This window comes from Arachis stenosperma, chromosome 4 (genome assembly GCF_014773155.1).
Source record: "Arachis stenosperma cultivar V10309 chromosome 4, arast.V10309.gnm1.PFL2, whole genome shotgun sequence".
Classification (NCBI taxonomy): Eukaryota; Viridiplantae; Streptophyta; class Magnoliopsida; order Fabales; family Fabaceae; genus Arachis; species Arachis stenosperma.
In genome coordinates this window covers 149,977,321-150,004,060 of record NC_080380.1, presented here as the reverse complement: position 1 = coordinate 150,004,060, position 26,740 = coordinate 149,977,321, and the positions used below count along the sequence as shown (strand labels likewise).

Below are 26,740 nucleotides of genomic sequence, written 5' to 3'. Positions count from 1 at the left end.
TTCAGTTTTTAAGAGAAGGGACTCTTTACTATTATAAAACCAGACAAAACTAGTGAAAGTGAAATCTAGGTGGTCCCTAGAACAAAAATTAATGACTCTGTAAAACGTGTAATGGAATTTTGGAAAAATCTAAATAGAAATTAAATAATCATAAATGGATAGGTAGCGATATGTCCAATACCAGCCAGTCATTGAAACTCCCTCCATCTTATGCCATCTTGCATCCATTATTCTTTTTCTATTTGAGCTTAGAAATTCTTCACAAAAATTTGATTTTTGTTTCAGCAGATTCTAAGAAACAGAATCAGGTATGGCATATGATTCCCTTTGTGATGTTTTACTACTCTAGTACATAAATGTGACATAGTAGAATGTTCAGATAGCAGAAATTAAAGACACCCAAAAAAGAAAACTTTTGCTTTATGTTGGGGGTTGGAATTTCTAATAAATGCTATTGCATTATAGTGATCTGAATTATATAAACCTTTCAGTTTTGGATTTGCATTTTTTTTTTTCAGCTCTAGATGGATGGCACAAGGCTTGGTAATAGAAGAGGAGTTGGATCAGTTAAAGATGCAGTTAACTTGTATGATGAAAGGCTTGCTGGTACTGATGATGCTCCTTCATTGGTATGTTAGAATTTTTATAACACACTATACTAAATTAAAAGTTAAAACCTCTCTTTATGTTGTTTGATTAAAGTTTAATATGTTGTAACTTGTTTTTTTGTTTCCATCATGTGTTTCTCAGAAGCCACCTTCAAGAACAAGAGAGCTACACAAAGTGAAAAACGATATTGGCCGGTATAAAGAGAGCAGATGGACAGCAGAATCTGCGAAAGCTCGGGCAGAATCCGAGCTTTCTAATGCGAAGAAGACAGTGAAAAGTCTGTCTTCTTTGATCGAGGAATCGAGTAACAAGGCGAAGATGCAAATGAGAGACAGAGAAACACTAGAGAAGAGGAGAAAGAACCAAAATGGTGCATTGGTTGTAAAAAGGAATGAGCATCATGAGTATGCTAATGTGATGAGAGAGTTGGAATGTGTTAAGAGGGATTTATTCAAGCTTAAGCTTGATGTGGCTTCTGTGTTGGAGCAGAAGTCCAGAGCCGAGAAAGAATTCGAGGAATCAAGCTCCAAGATGATGAATTGTTCAAGAACTGCAGAAGGGCTTAGGAAGGAGATTGAGGAAGCCAATGAAGAGCAAGTTCTTGCTGAACTTGCAAGGATTGAAGCCTTGAAAGAGTTGGAAGAAATTGAAGCACAAAGAAGAAAGGAAGCGAATGAGCATGAGGCGAAATTGGAAAGCATGAGGAAGAAAATGAAGGAGGCCATTGAAGAGATAGAGGAATCCAAAGAGCTTGAAAAGAAATTAGCTGTGACTATGTCAGATGTGGAACTCTTGCAGAATGAGTTGAACTCAGTTAAAGAAAATGAGAAAAGGGTTAAAGGAGATGAAGGTATTAAGCAATTTGAAGCAGGTTTCGCGAAAGAAGAGGAATCAGAAGGCGCTGCTATGATGTCAAAAAATATAAAAGAAGAATTGGAAGCAGCAAAGAAAGAACTAGCTTTGATTAAAGAAGAAGGTTTTCAGTTTATGGTGTCTATGGATGTCATAAGAAATGAGTTGAATCATGTCACAGCCGAGACGGTTCGCTTAAAGAAGGAAGAAGGAAAAGTTGATTCAACAGTTCTTAATCTGAATTCCAAGTTCTTAAGAGCAAAATCTAAACTAGAATCTGTGTCTGCAGCTGAACAGAAGGCCAAATCCATACTCATGAGTCTAACACATACCCTTGATAATCTCAAGACCGAACGGGACAATGCAAAGAAGGAAAAGGATCTGATAAGTCAAGAGGTTACAGCCACCAGTGCAGAGATACAAAAGATTGAGTCTGAGATTGACATGACTGAGGAAAGATTGCGAGCCGCCATGCAGGAGCTAGAAGTAGCAAAAACTTCAGAGGCTTTAGCCTTAGAGAAGCTGAAGACACTTGCTGAGAACACAATGAGAGAAAGAGCTTCATCATCACAGCATGGTTCTGTGATTACTATCTCAAAATTTGAGTATGAGTACTTAACCAATCACGCCTCTGCGGCCGAGGAAATTGCTGATAAGAAAGTAGAGGCAGCTCAGGCATGGATTGAAGCTTTCAAGGCCAGTGAGAGAGAAATACTAATGAAAACAAAAATAGCTCAGAAAGAACTTAAGGAAACCAAATTGATGGAAAAGCAAGCAGAAGAGAAGTTTCTTGCAAGAAGGGTTAGTAATGAAGAGTTTGAGAATTGGCCAAGGAAACGTGAAAGAAGTAATTCCAAGAACTTCCAGAGAGCCATGTCTAGAAGGAGCTTCAAATCCAATGGCAGCATAACTCCTGCCAGGAGAATGAAGTTTCAAAAGTCCTCTTCGCCGGCGGCGACTCGGCTTGTTAGTCCTTTCCCGGTTAAGACTAGAAAGAAGGTAATCCCAAATTTTGCCAAGTTTTTCAGAGGCAAGAAGAACACTATGACAACAAAATGAAAAGCGAAATAAGAAAAATAGGACTCTTGTATTTTATAACTGCTGAAATTTTGCAGCAGAGAAGAATTTGAGGCCAACATTTCTAAATTCTAATAGTGTTAACCATATAATTGATTCCTATCATGGAACTAAGTTTTCCTTTCTTTTCCTACCTCTTTAATCTTATGATTTTATTTTCTTTATTTCCCTTAATCCTTTCAAGTTTTCTTAGCTTATTATTACACTTTAGGAATGAAATATTCATTGCAGATTGCAAAAGTAATAGTCAAGATTCTTTGAGCTAGATTCTTTGAGCTAGAAAAAGTAGAAACCATTATCATTTTATTTCGAAATATATATGATTAAAACTATGGCGGATAAAATAATTTGAAGTAAAATTTAGAGTTAAATATTCAAAGTTCTGTTGACACTATAATTGGCCACCATTTGACATCTATAATCCCAAATTCAGTGAACTAATTTAGAACCAACTCAACAGAGGCTTCATGGATCGAAGCTTCTGCAATTTAGAGTAAAATAAAGCGCTCTATCATGAAGCAACAAAGAAACAAATAAACCTTAAAATTCCTACAAACAAGTAATATACAAGAATATATCTCAGTTTGGTAATTAGGACAGAATAAAAATAATAAATAGGTAGGGAATTTATATAATTTTGGTCTCCAACTTTAAAAAAAAAATAGTGTGAAATAATTTTTTATTTTCTTGTCTCTAAGAGAGAGAGAGAAAAAGAGAGAAAATGAGATATTTTGAGATTTTAAGATTTTCTAACGAATTTTAAAGTTATGTCACTATCAATTTTTTTTATTATACAATAGAAATTAGAATCCTCTAAATTTAAGCAATTGGTAGAATAAAAAAATACATTTATAGCAAAAAAAAATTTCATAATTATTTTAAGAAGAGTGCTAAAGGACTACAAGTTTTATGATTTGTAGTCATCATTAATATTTTTAATGGTATGAGATTATATCTAATAGTGTGAGATTACTCGTTTTTTTTCTTAGTGATTAAGTGCGAACCAAATTTTAATAAAAATACAAATCTCTTAGATTTTCTCCTATCTTAAATAGATTAATCAAATTCATACCTAATAAAAATTATAAATTAAAGAATGGGTACAATGGATAATAAACATCTCATGTCATAAAATCACTCATCCCAAAAACTTAAGCTGATTTTAGAGTTCACCAAGGATCGAACCATTTACCTTTCGGATCTAGAACTCTAATACCATGTCATATAACACTAATAGTTATATTTCTAATACTTCCTAAACCTCCATTATACACATTGTATGCTTAGGCCATTGACTCCCTATACTTTCTCTTAAAGAATATATAATTAGAAATTTAGATTAACCAAAATGAGAAAAGTTTATAAAGCAAAGAGATAAAAAGTTAATGACCCTTAGATTTTTTACTTTACAAATCATTATCCTAAAATTGATTATGGTTTTCTATTGGAACTTAAGAAGCTTCCTTTTGTTGCAAAATGTTAGTTAAGATACAGCCCTATAATGTAGGGGACCAATCCAATCTGAATCTGAGTATGAGTTCCACAAATACAGAGAGAAGTCTAACCAATTCCTTCAATTCACAAAGGTAAGTAATTAAATTAAAGAAACCAAACGGTGCCTTTGAATCTCTGCTCTGCTGCATCATAATTATCCTCTTTCTAACTCTCCTATTTTTCCGTGTGTAAACAAAAAAATTTAAATTTTAAAACTTTAATTGAAATTCGATACCCCTTTATTCTCTGAAACTGCTACAACTCCTCTTTCTCTTTCTCTTTCTCTCCGTCTAAGAGTTCTTTGATTTTTGGTTACTTCACACAATGGCCTTGTCGGATTTCATAGCCTTCTTTCGTTTTCAGTATCTTACAACCCGCCTTCAGGTCCGTACACGCTAAAGTTCTTCACTTTTTATCTTAATATCAATTGGGTATAGTAGAAATGACAACTTTCTGAGAAAAAAATTCGCCCTTTATAGATATAATCATTTTGTTTTTAACTTTTTATGAGTTTTGAATGCATGTTCGGAATTAAATTAACTTTGATTTATATTCATTTCCATTTGAAATCTATGCGTTTTGAATCCAGGTTAACTCAATTTAGTTTGAAATCACTCATTGGCTTTACCTCATAACACCCTTTTGAATTCTTTTTTCTGTATGAGAATTGTGATTCATTTACGAGTAGCAGGCTAAGTTAATCTGTTTTTTATTGGATTGGCTTAACTTTGAAGCTTACAGTTGTGTATGGATTATCTTGTTTTGTGGTGATTTTATGGAATTCCTGAACCAAATTGGTGTTTAAGACTTCTCTTTGAGTGTGCTTACTGTTTTTGATGGAGACATGCTATTGCATATGGGTCTGGAGACACTGCCATTCGTGCTGAATTAAACTGATTCAAACTTTCAGGAATATTTGAGATGCTCTATGTGCTATACACATAGAGGATTTGCCAGGTTCTTAAACCACAGAATAATTTTTAAGTGTAGCAAAGCAAATCACAGTATTTTTTTGCAACATTTTGCCCCCTGAAATTGCTTTCTTCGGGGTTTACCTAGGAGGCTAGGATTTATCAAGCAGGATGCCGCGGATCTCTGCTGCGGCTGGGGCTCACTTTACATCCGTTAATTTACCATTGATAGACACGAATGGAGAGGTATACAATTTAGCTAAGATTTTGTTGAATAGCTAAAGAAGATTCTTCAGTCTTAGCCACTAAGACAGGCTTTGAAAAAGATATATAGAGTGCTTTTAACATGTGTCTATTTTCTTATGCAAGTAGTTCTGTCAGATGGATTGATGTACAATCTAAGTTTCTACCTTCTAATAATCATTTAGGGTGTGTTTGGTAAAAATGAGACGAAAATTTCATGGATGACCTCCACTTGTTAGTTGTGTTGCCCTTGTATAAAGTGTATGAAGATATACAGTGTAACAATGCAAAATTTTAAGGGACAATTAAATTTGGTTGTCTGCTTTTGTTGTATAGACATGATGAACATCTATTGGTGTGTATTAAACAAACACTTGATAGTTTAGCTTCGGCGTTCTTCTGATGAACAATCGTGATTTTGTTTGCTCTAGGAACTCAGAGTGAGGGAAGTCCAGCTTGGTTCACATACTGTGAGTTCTCATGGATATGCAGTTGCGAGAACACACAAGCATGATTGGCTCATCCTCTTGCTCCTTGTGGTGATTGTGGCCATCCTGGACATTATCCATCCTTTCTATCGCTATGTCGGGAAGGATATGATGACTGACCTCAAATATCCACTCAAGAGTAATACAGTTCCTGTTTGGGCGGTTCCTGTAAGTTTAAAGCGTAACATCATACATATTTTTCTTGAATACACATGCTAACAAGGCTACATTGTTATTCATTATCTTGGCATGGTTAGTTATATGCAGTTTTATTGCCTATGGTGATCTTTCTTGTTGTCTATATCCGAAGGAGAGATGTCTATGATCTTCACCATGCCATACTGGGTATTGATTTTTGAACTATACTGATTTATTAAATTCCTTAGGAACAGCTAGAGCCAATGATAGGAAATCGTTTGCTTCTGCAGGTCTGTTGTTCTCCATTTTGGTAACAGCAGTAATCACTGATGCGATAAAGGACGCAGTAGGTCGACCTCGACCAGACTTCTTTTGGCGATGTTTCCCAGACGGAAAGGATGTATGTCCTTCTTGAATTTTAGGTCTTAAGTGATTGTTTTGGTGAATGGTTTTCCACTTCAACACGAGTAAATCTATAGCATCCACAGATTCTTTATGGCTGCTGTATCGCTGATAAACAGCTTCTTGATAGGTTTATGATACTTTGGGAAATGTAGTATGCCATGGTGACAAGAACATCATAAAGGAAGGGCATAAGAGCTTCCCAAGTGGCCATACTTCATGTATGTAGCATTGTGAATAGTGGAAAAAGTATAACTCCATTCAAATAATTTTCTGAAATTTAGTTCATTGTTGTTTTTTTTTTCAGGGTCATTTGCTGGCCTAGGGTTCTTATCATTGTACTTATCTGGGAAAATAAAAGCATTTGATCGCGCAGGCCATGTAGCGAAACTTTGCCTTGTTTTTCTACCTCTACTTTTTGCGTCGCTCGTTGGTATTTCTCGAGTTGATGATTATTGGCACCACTGGGAGGATGTGTTTGCCGGAGGTCTTCTAGGTATATCAATAGTTATAATGATCAGTAGTTTAACTATGCATCTTAAGTTTCCCAAAAGAGAGATGAAAATAATACTTACAACTGTTGGTGCCTGCCTTGACTCTGATTCTCTGAATGATTCTTATTTCAGGGCTTATAGTAGCTACGTTTTGCTATTTGCAGTTTTTTCCCCCTCCTTATCATTCTGAAGGTATTGCATTCAGTGCATATTTTTATGATTTATAATATAATAATTCGCTTGTGTCTGCTCGCATATGTCAATTTTTTCCTTTCTTAGTGATAGCATATAAGGCGACAACTCAATGCAGTTGTCTTCATGGGAATTTGATAGTTAAGAACCGTTAGATGATTTCACATGTTAAACTAAATTGTCATCTAACGATTCTCACCTATCAACTTCACACGAAGACAACTGTATGTGAGTTTTCACTAGAATATAATGATGTATGTAACCGACTCTTCCTTAGTGAAAAATGCATTATTGTTATAGTCAAATTAGACAACTAAAATTTATATCTTTTATGAAGCATATAATCAACAACCTGATATGATGTTTTTATTGTGCAGGATGGGGACCTTATGCTTATTTTAAGATGTTGGAAGAAGCAGGAGGTATGACACAAGCTCATAGTGCTCAAAATGTTGGTCAACAAGGCCAGTCAACAGAGTCTCAATCTGAGAACAACCATGGGTGTATGGGTTTAACTTTAGCACGGAATCATAGCTCAACATGCAATGACATTGAATCTGGAACAAGATAGATAAACCACTTTGTAAATCAGATCCTACTAGTAACTACATCCTAGAATCTTACCACTTACACTAATTCAGTTGTGCTGAATCTTAATTAGTTTTCTACTCGATAGTCACTAGTAATTACCTTGTATTTCGTTAGAAACTTGAAGGGAACAATTGTTTGAACCAAATTGATCATTAATTTAGTTAGCAATATATGTTTCCTATTTAGGCCAAAATAAATTTATCATTAATACTATGCATTTTGAGTTTTGACTTATAAAATTCAATTTTTTTTTTTAAGCCAAAGTCCAATTCAATTCAATTAAAAAGTGAACAAAGATTGATGGCATTTCAATGGGATAAACAAATATTCCAATTTAACAATTCAATAGCATAATTAAGCAGAATAAAAATTCATAAGAACAAGTTACTACTACTTGGTGAAGAAAAAGTTGAAAATTGCAATAACGTGGAAAAACAATAATCATATCATATCTGAATAACAATGGTTTTGTTGGAATCTTCAAATTTTTTCTTAGACTTTCTAGACTTACGAGTTTGGAAATCAAAGTTGTAACCAATCCCTTGCCCGAACCCGAACCCGAATCCAACACCACAACCCATTCCAAGACCGAAAACTAACCTAAGGTGGTTGAATGGCCAGCCACCGTAACCGAATCCACCGACCAAACCGAATCCTAAGCCAGCACCGCACCCGACACCAGCACCAAAGCCAGGACCCAACACCAACGTCTGAGACTTGCTGTTATTGTTGTTACCGAGGAACTTGGAAACTGGGAATTGACCTTGTTGCCCTTTGTTGTCGTTGGTATTCCAAGTCCAGAAGGAGTCATTGTCAGCTTTGGTTTTCATCGTAACTAAGTCACTCCCTCCCGGTGGCTGCGTAGCTGAAAATAGATAACACTTCGTTCCAAGTTCTAACTACTTCGTATGTTTTCCAATTTCTAAGATTTTTTTTTTTGGTTTTACATTATGAAGCCATGGGCTATAATTTGGGCCTAATATGTCCGTGGCTATAATTTGGGCCTAATATGGGCCTATTTGTGTTCTCCAGTTTGTAATACTTCCTTACGCACAGGAAGAGTTCTTTTTTTTTTATATTTGTTGTGGTTATTAATTCTATTATAATTTATATTTATTTATTTAAATTTTTAGAATACGTATTACATGTTTTTTTTCTTATATTCGATTAATATTTAAACTAATACTAATTTTATTATATCATTTTTTATCTTTTTTCACTACAAATATTAGTCACTATTATTTCCTAGTTTTCATATATAGAGAGAAAATGAGGATGATTAAAGAGAAAGATTTAACAATAGTAACCTAAGGTATAAGACTGTAAACAAAAACTACATATTGACCGAAAACAAAAAAAAATGACATTTTTAATAGAAATTCTTCTTTGCATACTTATGTTTCTATGGATAACTTATTGTAACAGCTCAAACCACCTGCTAGCACGATATTGTCTGCATTGGCACACAAGGCTTCACGGTTTTGCCTTTGACGATAGGGATGATAGCCGAAGCCCCCCACACTCACTCGTCAAAACGCGTTATGTTAGGGAGAGGTATCCACACCCTTATAAGGCATGCTTCGTTCTCCTCTCCAACCAATGTGGGCCTTACAATCCACCCCCCTAAAGGAGTCCAGCGGTCTCGCTGGAACATCGATCCGGGCTCTGACTCTGATACCATCTGTAACAGTCCAGACCACCCGCTAGCACGATATTGTCTGCTTTGCCATACAAGACCTCACGATTTTGCCTTTGACGATAGGGATGCTAGCCGAAACCCCCCACACTCACTCGTTAAAACGTGTCACGCTAGGGAGAGGTATCCACACCCTTATAAGGCATGCTTCATTCTCCTTCCCAACCGATGTGGGCCTTACAATCCACCCCCCTAAGGGAGCCCAGTGCCCTCGCTAGCACATCGATCCGGGTTCTGGCTCTGATACCATCTGTAACAGCCCAGACCACCCGCTAGCACGATATTGTCCGCTCTGGAACACAAGGCCTCACGGTTTTGTATTTGACGATAGGGATGAAAGCCGAAACCCCCACACTCACTCGTTAAAACGCGTCATGCTAGGAAGAGGTATCCACCCCTTATAAGGCATGCTTCGTTCTCCTTCCCAACCGATGTGAGCCTTACACCCAGAGCCCTCGCTGGCACATCGATCCGGGCTCTGACTCTAATACCATCTGTATCAGCCCAGACCACCCGCTAGCACGATATTGTCCGCTTTGGCACACAAGGTCTCACGGTTTTGGAGTCACATTTGATTCTTTGATATTTGCTTCAGTGTTATTATTCTGTTCAGATGGTGTACACTCTTCCAACTGCATTGGCTTAGGATCATCTTGTAATACTTCTCTTCTTCCTTCAGCTCTATCAGTCAGACCAACCTCACTTTCATTGCACAAGTCAAGAACAATATTCAAATTATCTTCATTCAACTGCTTGGGTTCCTTTGGCTCCTTTACACCAGAAGGTTGTAATTTTGTTTGGACATTAGTACGCTTGTATTTTTTTTACTTCTTTACTTTAGATGGAATGCCTTCTAAGGATGCATCAGTTCCAATCTCCATTTTTTCAAGCATAGGTTTGCTCATGCTGATATCTTTAGAGACTATACCATCTTCATAAACTTCCTCTTCAACACCCCCTTGAATGTTGGAAGGATATGCTTCTGCATCTTTCCTGAATGAAGTCAAATGTGTCTCATGAAAATTTGATGATCTCTTCTTCCCTTTCTTCTGCATAACATCAGCATCATGAATCAAATATCTCTTACTTTTCTTCTGCTTATTTATAGCACGTACAGGTTCAGAAGCCTCTTTCATTGACTCAGTACCAATGCCTATTGTCGCGTTAGTATTATTGAATTCTGTGCTGATGCTCCTTTAGAACTTCACTTTTAATGATTACTTCTTTAGTTGCATTTAAGAAAGGGTCTGCCATAACCTCAATCTCCCTTTGAACAGTATCATTGCCTGGCCTAAAAATAGAAGCATCATATTCCGGAGGCCTTGTGTGCAAAAGTAGACAATATCGTGCTAGGGGGTGATCTGGGCTGTTACAGATGGTATCAGAGCAAGAACCCGGATCGATATGCCAGCGAGGGCGCTGGGCTCCCTTAGGGGAATGGATTGTAAGGCCCACATTGGTTGGGGAGGAGAATAAAGCATGACTTATAAGGGTGTGGATACCTCTCCCTTGCATGACGCATTTTGACGAGTGAGTGTGGGGGGCTTCGACTAGCATCCTTATTGTCAAAGGCAAAACCGTGAGGCCTTGTGTGCCAAAGTGGACAATATCGTGCTAGCCGAAGCCCCCCACACTCACTCGTCAAAACGCGTCATGCTAGGGAGAGGTATCCACACCCTTATAAGGCATGCTTCGTTCTCCTCCCCAGCCGATGTTGGCCTTACAATCCACCCCCTAAGGGAGCCCAGTGCCCTCGCTGGCACATCGATCTAAGTTCTGGCTCTGATACCATCTGTAACAGCTCAGACCACCCGCTAGCACGATATTATCCGCTTTGGCACACAAAGCCTCACGGTTTTGTCTTTGACTATAGGGATGATAGTCGAAGCCCCCACACTCACTCGTCAAAACGCGTCATGCTAGGAAGAGGTATCCACACCTTTATAAGGCATGTTTCGTTCTCCTCCCCAACCGATGTGGGCCTTACACACAGTGCCCTCGCTGGCACATCGATCCGGGTTCTGGCTCTGCTACCATCTGTAACAGCCCAGACCACCCGCTAGCACGATATTATCTGCTTTGGCATACAAGGACTCACGATTTTAGAGTCAAATTTGATTTTTTGATATTTGCTTCAGTGTTATTATTCAGTTCAGATGGTGTACACTCTTCCAACTGCATTGGCTTAGGATCATCTTGTAATATTCCTCTTCTTACTTCAGCTCTATCAGTCAGACCAACCTCACTTTCATTGCACAGGTCAAGAACAATATTCAAATTATCTTCATTCAACTGCTTGGGTTCCTTTGGCTCCTTTACACCAGAAGGTTGTAATTTTGTTTCGACATCAGTACTGTTGTGCTTTTTACTTTACTTTAGATGGAATGCCTTCTAAGGATGCATCAGTTCCAATCTCCATTTTTTCAGGCGTAGGTTTGCTCATGCTGATATCTTTAGAGACTATACCATCTTCATAAACTTCCTCTTTAACACCCCCTTGAATGTTGGAAGGATTTGCTTCTGCATCTTTCCTGAATGAAGTCAAATGTGTCTCATGAGAATTTGATGATCTCTTCTTCCCTTTCTTCTGCATAACATCAGCATCATGAATCAAAGATCTCTTATTTTTCTTCTGCTTATTTGTAGCACGTACAGGTTCAGAAGCCTCTTTCATTGACTCAGTACCAATGCCAATTGTCGCGTTATTATTATTGAATTTTGTGCTGATGCTACTTTAAAACTTCACTTTCAATGATTACTTCTTTAGTTGCATTTAAGGAAGGGTCTGCCATAACCTCAATCTCCCTTTGAACAGTATCATTGCCTGGCCTAAAAATAGAAGCATCATATTCTGGAGGCCTTGTGTGCCAAAGCGGACAATATCGTGCTAGGGGGTGGTCTGGGGTGTTACAGATGGTATCAGAGCCAGAACCCAGATCGATGTGCCAGCAAGGGCGCTGGATTCCCTTGCATGACGCATTATGACGAGTGAGTGTGGGGGCTTTGGCTAGCATCCCTATCGTCAAAGGCAAAATCGTGAGGACTTGTGTGCCAAAGCGGACAATATCGTGCTAGCCGAAGCCCCCCACACTCACTCGTCAAAACGTGTTATGCTAGGGAGAGGTATCCACACCCTTATAAGGCATGCTTCGTTCTCCTCCCCAACCGATGTGGGCCTTACACCCAGCGCCATCGCTGGCACATCGATCCTGGCTCTGGCTCTGCTACCATCTGTAACAGCCCAGACCACCTGCTAGCACGATATTATCCGCTTTGGCACACAAGGTCTCACTGTTATGAAGTCACATTTGATTCTTTGATATTTGCTTCAGTGTTATTATTCTGTTTAGATGGTATACACTGTTCCAACTTCATTGGCTTAGGATCATCTTGTAATACTTCTCTTCTTCCTTCAGCTCTATCAGTCAGACCAACCTCACTTTCATTACATATGTCAAGAATAATATTCAAATTATCTTCATTCAACTGCTTAGGTTCCTTTGGCTCCTTTACACCAGAAGGTTGTAATTTTGTTTGGACATTAGTACGGTTGTGTTTTTTACTTCTTTACTTTAGATGGAATGCCTTCTAAGGATGCATCAGTTTCAATCTCCATCTTTTCAGGCGTAGGTTTGCTCATGCTGATAACTTTAGAAACTATACCATCTTCATAAACTTCCTCTTCAACACCCCCTTGAATGTTGGAAGGATATGCTTCTGCATCTTTCCTGAATGAAGTCAAATGTGTCTCATGAGAGTTTGATGATCTCTTCTTCCCTTTCTTCTGTATAACTGACGATTGGATTTTTGATGGTTTAGAATTTCTCAAATAAAATCTCGTTGTAAAGTATAGTTTCTAAACCAAGCAATAATCCTTTCATACAAAAATTTGTTTGTCACAAGTAACAAACCCCTAAAATTAATAACCGAAGTATTCAAACCTCGGGTCGTTCTCCCTAGGAATTACAATAAAGTGTCTTGTTATTGATTGTGAGTTATTTTGGGGTTTTGATATGAAGCATGAAAGATAAATGGCAAGAAAGTAAACTAAGGCCTAAAAAGGTCTTGGCAAGGGTTGGTAGTCAAGGATCTCTATCCTAATCACTAACCACAATATGAGAATTGGCAAGGATTAATCCCATTAAATCATCCTCTAACTAGTAGCAAAGGAAAGTTAAATGAGCTATATCAATCCTAGTCCATAAGTCCTAACTCTCCACCAATTCAATTAGTGAGAACTAGAGTCAATGGCTCCCAATCATCAATCACTTGGACATTAGTAACTCAAGAGTTCCTAAGTTACCTTTCCAAGCCAAGAGTATAAAATTCTACTCTAAAATCCAACCAAGCATTTCATCAAACACTTGGAAGGCATAAAAGGAAAGCATAGTAAAATTGCAAGAAAAGTAAATCTACACTACTCAATTGCAAGGAATTAAAAAACAACAAATCAAATGAACACAATTATTATGAATTACCTTGATTGAATTGAAAGAGATTAGAAGAAACAAAAGTAGATCTACAACAAAACACAAGAACAACATAAAAGGAAATTGCAACAAAAGAATGGAAGAAAGATGAATGTAGCTACAAGGAATTGAGAGATAGATGTAGAAGAAAGCAAAGATTAAAACCTAGATCTAAGAACTAATCCTAATCCTAATCCTAATTCTAGAGAGAAGTGAGAGCTTCTCTCTCTAGAAACTAACTCTAACTACTAAACTAAACTAATGGTAACTAACATGTAAAAGTATGAAAGTATGAAAAGTATGTAAAGTATGTTGATTCCCCTTCAATCCTTGGCTTAAATAGCATCAGAAATGAGTTGGATTGGGCCCACAAGGCTTCTAAAATCGCTGGCCACATGTTGCTTTAAGTGAACTAGGTGGCAGCAACGGCGCGTGCGCGTACTTTGCGCGTGCGCGCCACTATACGTGTAGCAACTATGGCAAATCTTATATCGTTTCGAAGCCCCGGATGTTAGCTTTCTAACCCAACTGGAACCGCATCATTTGGACCTCTGTAGCTCAAGTTATGGTCGTTTAAGTGTGAAGAGGTCGGCTTGATAGCTTTCCGGTTCTTTCATTTCTTCATGAGTTCTCCAACTTTTTATGCTTCTTTCTTCATTCCCTTTATCCAATCTTTGCCTCCTAAACCTTAAATCACTTAACAAAAATATCAAGGCATCTAGTGGAATCAAAGGAAGATTAAAATCATCAAATTAAAGGTCTAAAAGCATGTTTTCACTCTTAAGCACAATTAAAGGAGAAGTTATAAAACCATGCTATTTCATTGAATAAATGTGGGTAAAAGATGATAAAATCCCCTAAATTCAATACAAGATAAACCGTCAAATTGGGGTTTGTCAATAACATCAGCATCATGAATCAAAGATCTCTTACTTTTCTTCTGCTTATTTGTAGCACGTACAGGTTCAGATGCCTCTTTCATTGACTCAGTACTAATTAAAATTGTCGCGTTATTATTATTGAATTCTGTGCTGATGCTCCTTCAGAACTTCACTTTCAATGATTACTTCTTTAGTTGCATTTAAGGAAGGGTCTGCCATAACCTCGATCTCCCTTTGAACAGTATCATTGTCTGGCTTAAAAATAGAAGCATCATATTTCGGAGGCCTTGTGTGCCGAAGCGGACAATATCATGCTAGGGGGTGGTCTGGGCTGTTACAGATGGTATCAGAGCCAGAACCCAGATCGATGTGCCAGCGAGGGCGCTGGGTTCCCTTAGGGGGTGGATTGTAAGGCCCACATCATTTGGGGAAAAGAACGAAGCATGCCTTATAAGGGTGTGGATACCTCTCTCTTGCATGACGCGTTTTGACGAGTGAGTGTGGGCGGCTTTGGCTAGCATCCCTATCATCAAAGGCAAAACTGTGAGGCCTTGTGTACCAAAGCGGCCAATATCGTGCTAGCCGAAGCCCCCCACACTTACTCGTCAAAACACGTCATGCTAGGGAGAGTATCCACACCCTTATAAGGCATGCTTCGTTCTCCTCCCCAACCGATGTGGGCCTTACAATCCACCTCCCGAAGGGAGCCCAGTGCCCTCGCTGGCACATCGATCCGGGTTCTATCTCTGATACCATCTGTAACAGACCAGACCACCCGCTAGCACGATATTGTCCGCTATGGCACACAAGGCCTCACGGTTTTGTCTTTGACGATAGGGATGATAGCCGAAGCCCCCACACTCACTCGTCAAAATGCGTCATGCTAGGTTGAGGTATCCACAACTTATAAGGCATGCTTCGTTCTCCTCCCCAACCGATGTGGGCTTTACACCCAGCGACCTCGTTGGCACATCGATCATGGCTCTGGCTCTGATACCATCTGTAACAGTCCAGACCACCCGCTAGCACGATATTGTCCGCTTTGGCACATAAGGCCTCACGGATTTGGAGTCACATTTGATTCTTTGATATTTACTTCAGTGTTATTATTCTGTTCAGATGGTGTACACTCTTCCAACTACATTGGCTTAGGATCATCTTGTAATACTTCTCTTCTTCCTTCAGCTCTATCAGTCAGACCAACCTCACTTTCATTGCACAGGTCAAGAACAATATTCAAATTATCTTCATTCAACTGCTTGGGTTCCTTTGGCTCCTTTACACCAGAAGGTTGTAATTTTGTTTCGACATCAGTACGGTTGTGTTTTTTACTTCTTTACTTTAGATGGAATGCCTTCTAAGAATGCATCAGTTCCAATCTCCATCTTTTCAGGCGTAGGTTTGCTCATGCTGATATCTTTAGAGACTATACCATCTTCATAAACTTCCTCTTCAACACCCCCTTGAATGTTGGAAGGATATGCTTCTGCATCTTTCCTGAATGAAGTCAAATGTGTCTCATGAGAATTTGATGATCTCTTCTTCCCTTTCTTCTGCATAACATCAGCATCATAAATCAAAGATCTCTTTCTTTTCTTCTGCTTATTTGTAGCACGTACAGGTTCAAAAGCCTCTTTCATTGACTTGATACCAATGCCAATTATCGCGTTATTATTATTGAATTCTGTGCTGATGCTCCTTTAGAACTTCACTTTTAATGATTACTTCATTAGCTGCATTTAAGGAAGGGTCTGCCATAACCTCAATCTCCCTTTGAACAGTATCATTGCCTGGCCTAAAAATAGAAGCATCCTATTCCGGAGGCTTTGTGTGCCAATGCGGACAATATCGTGCTAGGGGATAGTCTGGGCTGTTACAGATGGTATCAAAACCAGAACCCAGATCGATGTGCCAGCGAGGGCGCTGTGCTCCCTTAGGGGGGTGGATTGTAAGGCCCACATCGGTTGGGGAGGAGAACGAAGCATGCCTTATAAGGGTGTGGATACCTCTCCCTTACATGACGAATTTTGACGAGTGAGTGTGGGGGGCATCGGCTAGCATCCCTATTATCAAAGGCAAAACCGTGAGGCCTTGTGTGCTAAAGCGGACAATATCGTGCTAGTCGAAGCCCCCACACTCACCCGTCAAAACGAGTCATGCTAGGAAAAGGTATCCACACCCTTATAAGGCAAGCTTCGTTCTCCTCCCCAACTGATGTGGGCCTTACAATCCACCCCCTAAGGGGGCACAACGTCCTCGCTGGCACATCGATCCGGGCTCTGGCTCTAATACCATCTGTAACAGCCCAGACGACCCGCTAACACGATATTGTCCGTTTTGGCACATAAGGCCTCACGGTTTTGCCTTTGACGATAGGGATGCTAGCCGAAGCCCCCCACACTCACTCGTCAAAACGCGTCATGCTAGGGAGAGGTATCCACACCCTTATAAGGCATGCTTCGTTCTCCTCCCCAGCCGATGTTGGCCTTACAATCCACCCCCTAAGGGAGCCCACCGCCCTCGCTGGCACATCGATCCAAGTTCTGGCTCTGATACCATCTGTAACAGCCCAGACCACCCGCTAGCACGATATTATCTGCTTTGGCATATAAGGCCTCACGATTTTGTCTTTGACGATAGGGATGATAGGCGAAGCCCCCCACACTCACTCGTCAAAATGCGTCATGCTAGGGAGAGGTATCCACACCCTTATAAGGCATGCTTCGTTCTCATCCCCAACCGATGTGGGCCTTACACCCAGCTCCCTCGCTGGCACATCGATCCGGGTTCTGATACCATCTGTAATAGACCAGACCACCCGCTAGCACGATATTGTCCGCTTTGGCACACAAGGCCTCACGGTTTTGGAGTCACATTTGATTCTTTGATATTTGCTTCAGTGTTATTATTCTTTTCAGATGGTGTACACTCTACCAACTGCATTGGCTCAGGATCATCTTGTAATACTTCTCTTTTTCCTTCAGCTCTATCAGTCAGACCAACATCACTTTCGTTGCACATGTCAAGAACAATATTCAAATTATCTTCATTCAACTGCTTGGGTTCCTTTGACTCCTTTACAATAGAAGGTTGTAATTTTGTTTCGACATCAGTACGGTTGTGTTTTTTTTTTTACTTCTTTACTTTAGATGGAATGCCTTCTAAGGATGCATTGGTTTCAATCTCCATTTTTTCAAGCGTAGGTTTGCTCATGCTAATATCTTTAGAGACTATACCATCTTCATAAACTTCCTCTTCAACACCCCCTTGAATATTGGAAGGATATGCTTCTGCATCTTTCCTGAATGAAGTCAAATGTGTCTCATCAGAATTTGATGATCTATTCTTCCCTTTCTTCTGCATAACATTAGCATCATGAATCAAAGATCTCTTACTTTTCTTCTGCTTATTTGTAGCACGTACAGGTTCAGAAGCCTCTTTCATTGACTCAGTACCAATGCCAATTGTCGCGTTATTATTATTGAATTCTGTGCTGATACTCCTTTAGAACTTCACTTTCAATGATTACTTCTTTAGTTGCACTTAATGAAGGGTCTGCCATAACCTCAATCTCCCTTTGAATAGTATCATTGCCTGGCCTAAAAATCGAAGTATCATATTTCGGAGGCCTTGTGTGCCAAAGTGGAGAATATCGTGCTAGCGGGTGGTCTGGGCTGTTACAGATGGTATCAGAGCCAGAACCCGGATCGATGTGCCAGCGAAGGCGCTTGGCTCCTTTAGGGGGTGGATTGTAAGGCCCACATCGGTTGGGGAGAAGAACGAAGCATGCCTTATAAGGGTGTGGATACCTCTCCCTAACATGACGCGTTTTGACGAGTGAGTGTGGGGGGCTTCGGCTAGCATCCCTATCGTCAAAGGCAAAACCGTAAGGCCTTATGTGCAAAAGCGGACAATATCGTGCTAGCCGAAACCCCCACACTCACTCGTCAAAACGCGTCATGTTAGGGAGAGGTATCCACACCCTTATAGGCTTTAATGAAGGGTCTGCCTTAACCTCAATCTCCCTTTGAATAGTACCATTGCCTGGCCTAAAAACCGAAGCATCATATTTCGGAGGCCTTGTGTGCCAAAGTTAGATTATAAAGCCCAAAGTTTGACGAGGACCGTCCATCTTTCCTATTATTTGAAACGTTCCATTTTTATTAAGAATTTAGTCTGATTTAAATTATTAATATTTTTTATTTTTAAAAATTATATTTAATAATTTATAACTACATATATCTCGTAAACGAAATATATGAAAATTTAAAAATACACATATTTTGTTTATACTGTAAACGAGATACGTACAAAATTATCTCGTTTAGAAAAGAATATTTATTTCGATAAATATTTTTTAAATTATTTATTTCAATAATTATTATAATTAATTTATTTATTAAAAAATTTCCAAACTTTACATAAAAGTATATATTTAGAGAAAATTTATGTGCAGTTATTTTTATATAAAATTATTAGATAATTTAATATATTTGATTAAACTATTTTCTAACCGTTTTTGACTAAAAATTTCACATGAAAATAACGGTAAGTTTTCACCATAATATTTTGTATAAAGTATGTCAAAAACTATATAATTAATATAAACCTTATAACAAACTAAACTATGACAATAATTAAGGATGTTATGATTTTGTATTATGGCCCTTTCTATGTGTTCGTCTTTTAATGTGCCCAAATACGAGGAACAGGGTCTGTGTATTAATTTTATTATAATTTATTTAAATTTTTAGAATACATATTACATATTTACATGTTTTTTTTCTTATATTGGAATTAATATTTAAATTAATACTTACTAAATTTTCATTATATCACTTTTATTTTTTCATTAAATATATTAGTCACTATTATTATTTGACATTTATTTTAATAAAGATATCAAAAATATTTTTATATAAAAATTTTTATTTAAAAATATAATTTATTTATTTAGTTATATTTTAAATAAAAATAATATTTTTATAATATATTAAAATTAAATTTTATAATTTATTATTCAATAATCAAAATAAAATATATTTTCATCAAGATAAATATAAAATCTTTGTTAGAATATCACTAATGTTTTTATATAGAGAAAAAAAAGACTGAAAAAAGATAAATATTTACAATAGTAACCTAATATTTAAGCCTTTGAACAAAAACTACATATTAATTGAAAAAAAAAACTACAAGAGTGACATTATTAATAGAAAATTAGAAATTCTTCTATGGAATAGTAATTAAAGACAAAAGCTAAAAAAAATAATAATAGTAAGCTAAGAGAGACTAAATAATAACATAAAAAACAAGCTAAATTAAGAGACTTTTTTTCTCTTTTATTTTATTAAATATTTCATATTTACATAGAATATTAAACTAAATAGAAACAAGCGACACTACTATTATATAAAACAAATTACTGCTAATAATTGTTAATAATGAGTCCTATAATAATCAAAGTGTATATACAAAGAATAACCATAAATTAAACCTAGTTAGATAACTAAGAAGAAGAAAATGATAATGAATAATTTAACTATGGGTGGAGCCATGGCCACCACCACCACCACCCCTGCATCGAGTAATGGGACTGCAGTCACGGTTGTAACGATTGGCAGGAACATTTGGTCTGCAATTCTTGGTGGTATTATCTTTTTTCGAGCATGGAATTCCATTCCTCTCTAATGCACCGTTTCCTATCACCTTGTTCTTTGATTCAAATATCTCTATGTTACTCTCTGAATCTATCTCAAATTCCTTCTTTGTTTCCATGCACTCCCCTATCGTCCCATTGCATGATGACCTAGGTATAGTCTTCGTCATCATCCGTATTCCGGCCACTGTCGCTGTCGTGGTGATCATGCAAGCCACAATAAGAGCTAAGTGAAGTGAGTAGTTCTTGTTAGTCATTGTATTATTATTGACTTACTAGTAAAAATAAAGATTAAGAATATTGTTGACCAAATGTGACAAAATTACCACGCCTAATGCCACTATTTATAATAAAATATTGACGTACGTGTATAAATTGTATACCAAATCTTATTATTAATTTGAGATACATTCTATTTTTATTTTAATAATTATGAAATTTAATTTGAATATAGTTACATGTAATTAACTGTTTTATGGATATGTATGTTTAGTGTCACCATTCCAGTGCTAGTCCTGGTCATTAGAATGAGATAATAATAATCGAGATTATCTTAATTAGTTACTAGAGATATCATATATATATACTCATTATTTTAGGAAATCAAATTCAAATTATTCCTTAATTCACGTATTTCACAGTAGATTAAAACTAATCTTGATTTACTATTAGTAGTATAGAGAATATGTATGTATTTTATCTTAATAACTTAGACAACGTAACAAGTAACAATCTTTATTTGAGGAATAATGGATGAAACATTATCCACAATATATTATGGGAAACTACATACAAAATTATTTGATTGAGATTTAATATGATTTAAAATATATCTTATCAAGATTTGGTATGATTTTAGATACGATAATACATTGTTTCTTCGTTCAATCTTCTATTATCTACAAATTTTAATTTGCTGCAAAATTTGGCCAAAACAACACATCTTCTTTCCTTAATTACTCCTCCGATCCTTTGCGCCACCATGTTATGTCGTTCACAGTGGCGGCGTTGACATGAAAGTGCTGGAAAACTTCACATGAAAGTATATAATATTTCGTATAAAGTATATAAAAAACTATAAACCTTATAACAAACTAAACTATTACAATAATTAAGGATGTTATGATTTTGTATTAGGAAAATCTCTATATTGTGGCTGAGGACCCCATAACAACATTTTCAAGCCTTAAACTTTTTAAAAGCTAATTGTTTAAATTACATTTAAATCAAAATAAAATCTTCATTTCGTGCTTATGGACACAAAAAATTAAATTAATGTATAATAATATGTTGTCTAAAGTAGGAGATATGCCAAGGACTATTCGTTGTCCGGTTTATCTTTATTACCCATTCATAATGTTGGTCATGTTTATTCACACATACACATAACTACTTTATAAATTTAATCTCTTAAATTAAATTCTCTATTATTATTATACAGCCATGCCTATAATATCTAAATACTAACTAGTCTATATATATTCACTTCACTTCACTTCTTTCCCTTATTCACTTCACAAACACACATGGAACCTGTATCACTATTGACATCTAAGTTAGAAATGGCAACACCACTCGAATCGCGAGTATCTATTCTGTCCTTACTCGCTTGGGGTGAATTTTTATCGGGGCGAATTCTTGTGCGGAACGAGACGGAATCGAGTTTAGATAATATCCGCTCCTACTCGTCTCGGTATATATATAATACATATAATTTTAATATATAATATATATAAAATAATTAATAAAATGATTAATAATATTATATTATATTTAAATTTTTATTTTAATTTATGTTATATATGTGACGATGGTTATATAAATTTTAAAATTTTATTTTATTTATTAAATCTTAATAATTATAAGTACGAGTAGGAGCGGGACAAGTACCCGCAAGAACGGGTTAGAGTTCAAGTTTTTACCATTCGCAGGTAGGAGCGGAGTAAATTTTATGCAAATTATTGTAGGGCGGAACGAAGTCGGCTTACAGTGGCATCAAGTGCTACTTGAGGAGGCGCTGCTACCAACGCGGCAGCGCCGGCAGCGGGGGAAGGAAAACAAAGGTCATAAGGTGGTTGAAAAGAAGGCCTAGAAAGTATTGGAGAATAAGAACACTTCCAAAGCTTGGATGGGTAATTAGATCACCTTTGAAGATGCTGACTAAGCTTAAGAATGCTTATATGAACTTCATGTTAAGGTTAGCAGGCAGCATAGGATCATTGAACACAATAATATTGTTGTGTTTGGTGGGAAAAGGATTCCAAAACCTCGTCAATTTTCAATGCGTTTTTCTGGTGATGCTTTTGAAGCAAGGCTTATATATGAAATTTCCAAGACCTTGGTTGCTTCTCATGAATTAAATCCCATGTAATAATTGTCAATTTTGTGATTCTCTTCTTTTTTTTTTCAGTTTAATTTATATACGAAAAAAATTTAAGTATAGAAAATTTTACATAAAATTAATAATAAAAAATTATTAAATAATAATTAAGTCAAATATATTAAATCATTTAATAATTTTTAACTATCAATTTTACATAAAATTAACTTCACATCAAATGATAACACTTGGTTTAAAATTTTAATTACTTTCTATGTTTTCCAATTTCTAAGTTTTTTCTCTATGTTTTGTTTTACACTATGAAGCCATGGGCTATAATTAGCTATTGTGTCCATGGCCTATAATTTGGGTCTAATATGGGAGAGTTCTTTTTTATTATTATTTTATATTTATTGTGGTTATTAATTCTATTATAATTTAAATTAATTTATTTAAATTTTTAAAATACGTATTGCATATTTACATGTTTTTTTATATTGGATTAATATTTAAACTAATACTAACTAATTTTTTATTATATCACTTTTTATTTTTTTTCACTAAATATATTAGTCACTATTATTTTTTGACATTTACTTTAATAAAGATATCAAAAATATTTTTATATAAAAATTTTTGTTTAAAAATAAGGTTTATTTTTTAGTTATATTTTAAATAAAAATAATATTTTTATAACATACTAAAATTAAACTCTATAATTTATTATCCAATCATCAAAATAAAATATTTTTTATGAGAATAATTGTAAAGTTTATGTTGGAGTATCACTAATTTTTCTATATAGAGAAAATAAAAAAGAGGCTGAGAAAGATAAATATTTAACAATAGTAACCTAACCTAACGTCCAAGCGTTTAAACAAAAACTACATAATACATATTTACTGAAACAAATTAAGAACTACAAGAGTGACATTATTAATAGAAATTTTTCTATGGATAAGTAATCGAAGACAAAAGCTAAAGAAAATAACAATAACAGTAAGGTAAGAGAGACTAAATGGTAACATGAAAAACAAGCTAAATTAAGATACTCTTCTTCTTTTATTTTATTAAATTTTTCATATTTACATAAAATATTAAACTAAATCGAAACAAGCCAAATTATCATAACACTACTACTATATGAAACAAATTACTACTAATAACCGTTAATAATGGGTTCTATAATAATCAAAGTGGATATACAAAGAACAACTATAAACCTAGCTAAATAGCTAAACAAGCAAATAATTAAGAAGAAGAAGATGATGATGAATAATTTAACTATGGGTGGAGCCATGGCCACCACCACCACCACCACCACCACCCCTACATCGAGTAATGGGACTGCAACCACGGTTGTAACGGTTGGCAGGAGTACCCGGTCTACAATTCTTGGTGGTATTATCTTTCTTCGAGCATGGAATTCCATTCCTCCCTAATGCACCGTTCCCTATCACCTTGTTCTTTGATTCAAATATCTCCATGTTGCTCTCTGAATCTATCTCAAATTTCTTCTTTGCTTCCATGCACTCCCCTATCGTTCCATTGCATGATGACCTAGGTATAGTCTTCGTCATTATCCGCATTCCGGCTACCGTCGTTGTCATGGTGACCATGCAAGCCATGATAAGAGCTAAGTGAAGTGAATAGTTCTTGTTGGCCATTGTATTATTATTGACTTACTAGTAGAAATAAAGATTAAGAATATTGTTGATCAAGTGTGACAAAATTACCACGCCTAATACCGCTATTTATAATAAAATATTGATATTGATGTGTATAAATCGTATACCAAAATCTTATTATTAATTTGAGATACATTTTTTTTTGTTATAGATATGTATATATAGAGATCACAACTCATCAAGAATGAGATAAACGAGATTATCTTAATTAAATTTTAGGAAGTTAAATTCAAACTATTCCTTAATTCACGTATTTTACAGTAGATTAAAACTAATCTTGACATATTATTAGTAGTATAGAGAATATGTATGTATTTTATCTTAATAACTTAGACAACAAGTAACAATTATTATTTGAGGAATAATGGATAAAACATTATCCACAATATATTATAGGAAACTACATACATACAGAATTATTTTATTGAGATTTAGTATGATTCAAAATATATCTTATTAAGATTTGGTATGATTTTAGACGCGATAATACATTATTTCCTCATGCAATCTTCTTTTATCTACAATTTTTTTCCTCATGCAAAATTTGGCCAACACAACACATCGATCTTCTTTCCTAAATTACTCCTCCAATCCATCACATGAAAGTATATAATATTTGGAGAAAATCCACCTGAAGTTGTTTTCATATAAAATTATTAGATAATTTAATATATTTGATTAAACTATTATCTAACGGTTTTAGCTAAAAATTTCATATGAAAACAACTGAGTAAGTTTTAACCCTAATATTTTGTATAAAGTATATCGAAAACTATAAACCTTATAACAAACTAAACCATTAAAATAATTAAGGATGTTATGATTTTGTATTATGGCCCTTTCTACTGTGTTCGTCTTTTAATGTGCCCAAATACGAGGAACAGGGTCTGTGTCTAGACAACAAAATCTCTATATTGTGGCTAAGGACCCCATAATAACATTTTCAAGCCTTAAACTTTTTAAAAGCTAATTGTTTATATTACATTTAAATCAAAATAAAATATTCATTCGTGCTTATTATGGACACAAAATTAAATTAATGTAATAATATGTTGTCTAAACTCTAAAGTAGGAGATATGCCAAGGACGATTCGTTGTCCGGTTTATCTTTACCCATCCATGTTTAGTTCTTCACCAAAAATTAAAATAAAATAAAATTCTTTTATTTTTCGACCAAAAAACATTCATTTTATATTGTTTGATTGGAATTAAAAAAAAAATACTGTTTGTACACTAAAATCAATCATTAAAATCAACTATAAATATATTTGTGTATAAATACACGCGTAGTTTAATTTATTTTCAATATATATTTATATTTCAACGTATATTTTATACTAATAATAGAGTTTGATGACTGATTTTGATGTACACGTTATATTAGATAAACCGAATGTTAAATAATAAAATTTAGAGGTTAACAATTTAGTCAGGATCAAATAATACACTCATCACAATATTATTATTGGTAGACATAGGGAGAGAATATTTCAGAAAAACATATATATATGGACAACATAATGATGGTCATGTTTAATTTATTCACACATGCACATAACAACTTTATAAAATTAATCTCTTAAATTAATTTCTCTATTATTATTATACAACGATACATAATATATAAACACTAACTACTCTATATATATTCACTTCACTTCACTTCTTTCCCTTATTCACTTCACAAACACACATGGAAACTGAGTCACTATTGCCATCTAACCCAACTTATTACGGCGGAATCAAGAGCAACTTGAGGAGGCGCCGCTACCAACGCGGCAGCGCCGGCAGCGGGGGAAGGAAAACAAAGGTCATAAGGTGGTTGAAAAGAAGGCCTAGAAAGTATTGGAGGATAAGAACACTTCCAAAGGTTAGATGGTTAATTAGATCACCTTTGAAGATGTTGACTAAGCTTAAGAATGCTTATATGAACTTCATGTTAAGGTTAGCCGGCAACATAGGATCATTCAACACTCACAATAATATTGTCGTGTTTGGTGGGAAAAGGATCCCTAAGCCTCGTCAATTTTCTATGCGTTTTTCTGGTGATGCTTTTGAGGCAAGGCTTATATATGAAATTTCCAAGACCTTAGTTGCTTCTCATGAATTAAATCCCATGTAATAATTGTCAATTTCGTGATTCTCTTCTTTCTTTTCTTTTCCTGTTCTGTTTTTTTTTTTAGTTTAATTTATATGCGGTGGAAATTCAAATATAGTTAATTTTATATGAAGTTCATAATTAAAAGTCGTTAAATAATAATTTAGTCAAAATTGTTAAATTATTTAAAAAAATTTAGTTATCAATTTTATATAAATTAATTGTCTAAATTTTCACCTTTATATACTGTGTCAATTTATAAATCAGTCTAAACGTAATTACTTTTTATATCATTTTTTGAAAAATAATAAATTTTATTTTTATGTAATAATTTTTAATCACAATTTTTTTTAATTTTATCCAAATTATGTAATTAAATAAATTTTCCTACATCTGTTACGAATAGAGGATTCTTTCCCCTTTTTTAAATTCTGAGTC

General features: G+C 35.5%; 5 protein-coding genes across 10 annotated transcripts; 3 read left to right on the top strand and 2 right to left on the bottom strand.

The window, feature by feature from the left end:
• Positions 1-121: 121 nt before the first annotated feature.
• LOC130973726 (protein PLASTID MOVEMENT IMPAIRED 2) lies at positions 122-2,679 on the top strand. Its single transcript, XM_057898362.1, has 3 exons — positions 122-308; positions 519-629; positions 751-2,679. The coding sequence occupies exons 2-3, from the start codon at positions 525-527 to the stop codon at positions 2,518-2,520; spliced, it is 1,875 nt and encodes a 624-aa protein (XP_057754345.1). The 5' UTR covers positions 122-308; positions 519-524; the 3' UTR covers positions 2,521-2,679.
• Positions 2,680-4,023: 1,344 nt separating this feature from the next.
• Positions 4,024-7,694, top strand: LOC130976938 (putative lipid phosphate phosphatase 3, chloroplastic). Of its 6 annotated transcripts, none has more exons than XM_057901898.1 (10): positions 4,024-4,124; positions 4,943-4,989; positions 5,092-5,189; positions 5,618-5,842; positions 5,932-6,019; positions 6,103-6,212; positions 6,345-6,435; positions 6,522-6,710; positions 6,841-6,900; positions 7,278-7,694. In XM_057901898.1, exons 3-10 carry the CDS (start codon positions 5,115-5,117, stop codon positions 7,469-7,471), a joined length of 1,032 nt encoding a protein of 343 aa, XP_057757881.1. In that variant the 5' UTR covers positions 4,024-4,124; positions 4,943-4,989; positions 5,092-5,114; the 3' UTR covers positions 7,472-7,694. The 6 variants fall into 6 exon arrangements, with proteins under 6 accessions (XP_057757881.1, XP_057757878.1, XP_057757882.1 ...); XM_057901897.1 differs by lacking the exon at positions 4,024-4,124 and adding an exon at positions 4,195-4,416; XM_057901895.1 differs by having other exon boundaries at positions 4,029-4,124; positions 4,943-5,189.
• A 12,381-nt stretch (positions 7,695-20,075) lies between these two features.
• On the bottom strand, positions 20,076-20,453 carry LOC130975959 (rapid alkalinization factor-like). The gene has a single exon (XM_057900670.1). The coding sequence runs from the start codon at positions 20,451-20,453 to the stop codon at positions 20,076-20,078; it is 378 nt and encodes a 125-aa protein (XP_057756653.1).
• A 3,343-nt stretch (positions 20,454-23,796) lies between these two features.
• LOC130975958 (rapid alkalinization factor-like) lies at positions 23,797-24,183 on the bottom strand. The gene has a single exon (XM_057900669.1). It carries the CDS (start codon positions 24,181-24,183, stop codon positions 23,797-23,799), a length of 387 nt encoding a protein of 128 aa, XP_057756652.1.
• Positions 24,184-25,872: 1,689 nt separating this feature from the next.
• Positions 25,873-26,425, top strand: LOC130976902 (uncharacterized). The gene has a single exon (XM_057901857.1). It carries the CDS (start codon positions 25,898-25,900, stop codon positions 26,324-26,326), a length of 429 nt encoding a protein of 142 aa, XP_057757840.1. The 5' UTR covers positions 25,873-25,897; the 3' UTR covers positions 26,327-26,425.
• Positions 26,426-26,740: the final 315 nt, after the last annotated feature.